General features: G+C 36.7%; 2 protein-coding genes across 2 annotated transcripts; one reads left to right on the top strand and one right to left on the bottom strand.

Moving 5' to 3' along the window:
- Positions 1-237: 237 nt before the first annotated feature.
- On the top strand, positions 238-1034 carry LOC121796412 (MLP-like protein 423). Its single transcript, XM_042195278.1, has 2 exons — positions 238-510; positions 644-1034. Exons 1-2 carry the CDS (start codon positions 330-332, stop codon positions 922-924), a joined length of 462 nt encoding a protein of 153 aa, XP_042051212.1. The 5' UTR covers positions 238-329; the 3' UTR covers positions 925-1034.
- Positions 1035-1078: 44 nt separating this feature from the next.
- Positions 1079-3983, bottom strand: LOC121796411 (WAT1-related protein At1g70260-like). The gene is made up of 7 exons (XM_042195277.1): positions 3701-3983; positions 3464-3526; positions 3254-3370; positions 1981-2221; positions 1745-1903; positions 1514-1665; positions 1079-1433 (listed from the first exon to the last, which is right to left on the bottom strand). The coding sequence occupies exons 1-7, from the start codon at positions 3895-3897 to the stop codon at positions 1277-1279; spliced, it is 1086 nt and encodes a 361-aa protein (XP_042051211.1). The 5' UTR covers positions 3898-3983; the 3' UTR covers positions 1079-1276.
- Between the last annotated feature and the right edge of the window lie 202 nt (positions 3984-4185).

Genomic DNA, 4185 nt, shown 5'->3' with positions numbered 1-4185 from the left:
TCATAGCAGACAGCATGGGTCAACTAGAATAAGCCCTAGTCTATTTCGAGACAGTATATTTTTTTACAGCCCTAATTAATTTAATGTCTAAACATATTTGAAGCAATTCACGAATTTGGGTAGTATTGAATTGAGATTTGAAGCATAATGAAATGTGGTTGGGCAAACAATAGTTGTGCATTAATAGATGCATGGAATCAAGTGGTGAGGTTGTTAAAGGAAATTGAATGTAGATAAGGAGAAAATGAGTGTATATAGAGAGGGGTGTGTAACAAGTTAATACATAGCTAGCATCATCAATTGGTGATAGTGCTACAAATAATTAAGCAATGGCATCAAAGATTGAAATGGAGGTTGAGTTGAAAAGTGAAGTAGAAAAGGTTTGGAACAGCATGAGGGAATCCACTACTCTCTTCCCCAAAGCCTTGCCTCAGCACTACCAAAGCATCCAAATTCTTGAAGGCGATGGCAAGTCCGTCAACTCTGTGCGCCTCGTCACCTATCCACAAGGTTCTCTCTCTCTGTGTTAAGATTGTCGACTGTACATTAGTTTGATATAGCTAGTCTGTTTTGCATCAAGCCCGCACAAGGTCAATGAATTTGAGTGAATGAATTTGTCATCATATCAATTTCACAAATGCAGGAATCTCAGCAGTTTCAAGCATCAAAGAGAAGATCGAAGCAGTAGACGATGAGAAGAAATTCGTGAGTTACAGTGTGATAGACGGCGACATACTCAAGTACTACAAGAACTTCAAAGGCAGCCTCAGCGTCAGCAGCAACAGCAACGGCGACAACAAAACTTTGCTGAAATGGACCTGCGAATTCGACAAGGCCACCGAGGATACCCCCAACCCGGATTTCATCAAGGATTTCGCCCTCAAAACTTTCCAAGATTTGGATGCTTATCTTCTTGCTAATTAATCACTACTACTATGTTTCTACTTATGGAAGAAGAACTAATGGCTTCACCGAAGCACTATAATAAATTATCCATAAGTCTAATTAATATATATTATTCCCTTTTTATATAAGTTTCCATTTTCATATTTGACAGGGAAATTACTACAGGAAAAGCTAAGAAAAATTGAAATATTCGTAAACACAAAGCGACATTTACATAAGATGCAAAAGTACAGCATGATTATTAAAATATTGAAAATGGGGAGATGGAAAAATAACAACCCCCTCCAGAAAAAGAAAGTGCATGCATCTTCTGATGAGAGCATTATAATTTATAGTATCATAGTAATTAAGATTAATATCCATAATAAAATCACACTTGAGAATCTTGCTGCAGAAGAGGGACCTTCTCATCCCTTGATGGACTGACGATCTTGTTACGACCGTCTAATTTACTCGCCTCCTCGTCCTTCATCTGGCCCCACAGCACGGTGTTGTACCCCACACCGCAGATGAACGCTCCCATAATGCTACACACACAACACCATTTTACTAAAATTCAGATTGAAATTATGAAAGGTAGGTTTGGAATTGGTTTGATTTAATTTACCTTCCATAATGAAAAGTATCGGAAAAGAGCAAACAGCCAAAGGTGGTGGCGTAGGCAATCCCACAAGGCTTGAATAAGGGCACAAAAAAAGGCCCTTTCAAACGTGTACACCACATTTGAACTTTCGTCCGAATCAGGCTGCTGAATATTCCCTGTTACCATCATCATCATCTTCATGTAAATATTTTACCTTCATTTTTTTACATTAATGTATTAATTAATTGATCTTACAGTTAAGACTATGATGAGAAGTTCGAAATTAAGCCCTAACTTCCATGCCTCAGGATCCCTTTCAAAGTAGAGGGCCACACCAGTTGTTTGGATGGTCCCAAACAAGGTGTAAAATGAGATTATTTTCATCACTTGTTTGCATATTTTGAGAGTTTTCGCCTGATGATCATTTAAACAAATATTCAGTAATTAACATAAATCATATGTAGGTGAGTAATTAAAAAAAATGGTTATACCTGGAGAAAGTTCCAGATGGCTAGAGCAAATGAAGAAGCAGCAAAGAGTTTACAACCAAGAACCCAGTTTTCATGAGTTGAAGTGAAGACTAGCAGCGGCGGCCGCGAAGGAAAGGTCAGGGAGGGAGCTTTGATGGTCGGGCCTTTGTAAAGAGTGAGTGAAATTGCACCACCAAAAGATATGAGGGTACCTATCAATCTTGCTAGGCTGCCTGACCTCTTCCAATCAAATTTTGTACTCCTAAAACAACATTAATTATTTAGTACAGTGCTAGTAGAATTAGCAAATTATTCTATCTATATCCAACTTTTATGTTAATTAAGGTATTTAAATTTCAGAATACGTGAAAACTACTTTTTCCTACGATAGTAAAAATGTTTTTGTTATATAGTAGTAGTACATGATTTCAAATAGTAACATGTCATAGATGAGATACTGAAGAAATGTCAGATTTAGATGACTAAGTGATAGAAAAGTAACTATATCAACAAAATGATACTACAAAAAAAATGAGCCAGAGTGGAAAAGAATGACAATCACATGCATAATTATCGGAAGCAACAGACATATGTTATGGAGTCCATGTCATACTGATCACTAATAAATACGCTATCTCTTCTCATATAACTATTTACAAACCATCAAGTCATTAGTTGTTCAACTTCAACAACACTGTTTCTATAAATATTCATTAAATCCCAAACTTGAATTGAGCTCCGTGTCACATGAACATATAATTAGTAGTGAGGTTATTTAACAACGATGTGGCTGTAGTTTAGTGGTAAGAATTCCACGTTGTGGCCTGGGCTCGAATCCGCAGCAGCCACACAACTCTCTTTTTATGCTTTTAATTTTTACTAGTACTGTGCATTATCACGTTTCTACTGTTAATTTTTTAATCACTTTAAATTAATTTTAAATTGAGTGCTCAGTTAAGATAAATTAAATACGTAACTTTAATAAAGTAGAATCAACGTGATCAGTTAATATCTGTTAAACTGATTTGATGAATCTCACAGCTCAGCGCAAACCAAATACACACAATATTCAATAACAACTCATTGATCTCCTCTTATACTATGAAAATATCGTTTAAATTATTGACTATCTTTTGCTTTTAGGGCTAACAAATACGTAGAGAATAATGTCAATATTCGATTTCTAAATTATTCATTTGATTTGTACTACTTGATTAGGAATAGATATGCAGTAGGTGAAAAAAAAAGATTAAAGTCAGGTTTGAGGAATAGATTAGTTTGAATAATTAAGCACCTGAGGAGTATGGCCAAAATGAAAGATAAAGCAGGCATCTGATTTGCGAAGCCACATGCAACAATGGGAGAGCTGTAGCTCAAACCCACAAACGCTAGGTTTTGAGCAATTGTTACCCTGCAAAGCAATTTTTAACAACATACTATATAATTACTTGTCTATGACAACTTCATGTGAACGTGTGTGCGTGGAGAGCGAAAGAGAGCAAACCCTATTAAACCGAGGACGAAGACTTGAACGAGAAAAGGTAGGGTGAGCCATGTCCCTTCCGACCTGACCATTTCACAAACCATATTACTTAGTTAATCTGCGTTACATGAATTCGTACGTTAAGCTTCACCTACATTTTATATATGTATATGTAAATACGCCAAAAACACACATAAATGTTTTTATGTTAGGGTACTGAGGTTGAAGAAGAATCAAATTCATGTGCTATATATATACCTATTGGTATCAAAAAAGAAGGAATATGGGAGGAGAATGAGTGAAGAAAGGGCATTTGTATAGACAACAAACACGAAAGGGCTCATCCCTTTAGCCATCGCGGTGCTAGCCATGATCGTCAGCCCAATAATGCAACCCTCCACCACAACCATGCTCCCGCATGCCATCACATCGCTTAACGTCGCCACCCTCCTCATCTTTCCGGCCCCTCTCTCTCTCTCTCTCTCTATATATATAGTCTATTAGTATCTCTCTCTGATCACTCCGTGAAATGAATGGTCGATCAAGTTCAATTCTCCTTCATATTTATAGAGTCGAAAAGTTGCATTATGTATTTCCAAAAAGTTGAAGGAATTCAATGTAACCCTTCATGCTCATGTGAAGCTACTTAAGGGACTTTGCAACTCGTTCTGCCCCATGCATACTTAGTAAAGCCCATATACATCATACATATCTAGATTTATTCACATATATTCTCACATTTT

Source organism: Salvia splendens, chromosome 3 (assembly GCF_004379255.2).
Source record: "Salvia splendens isolate huo1 chromosome 3, SspV2, whole genome shotgun sequence".
NCBI classification, from domain to species: domain Eukaryota; kingdom Viridiplantae; phylum Streptophyta; class Magnoliopsida; order Lamiales; family Lamiaceae; genus Salvia; species Salvia splendens.
The sequence above is the reverse complement of the archived record's forward strand: the minus strand, read 5'-3'. Positions and strand labels throughout refer to the sequence as shown.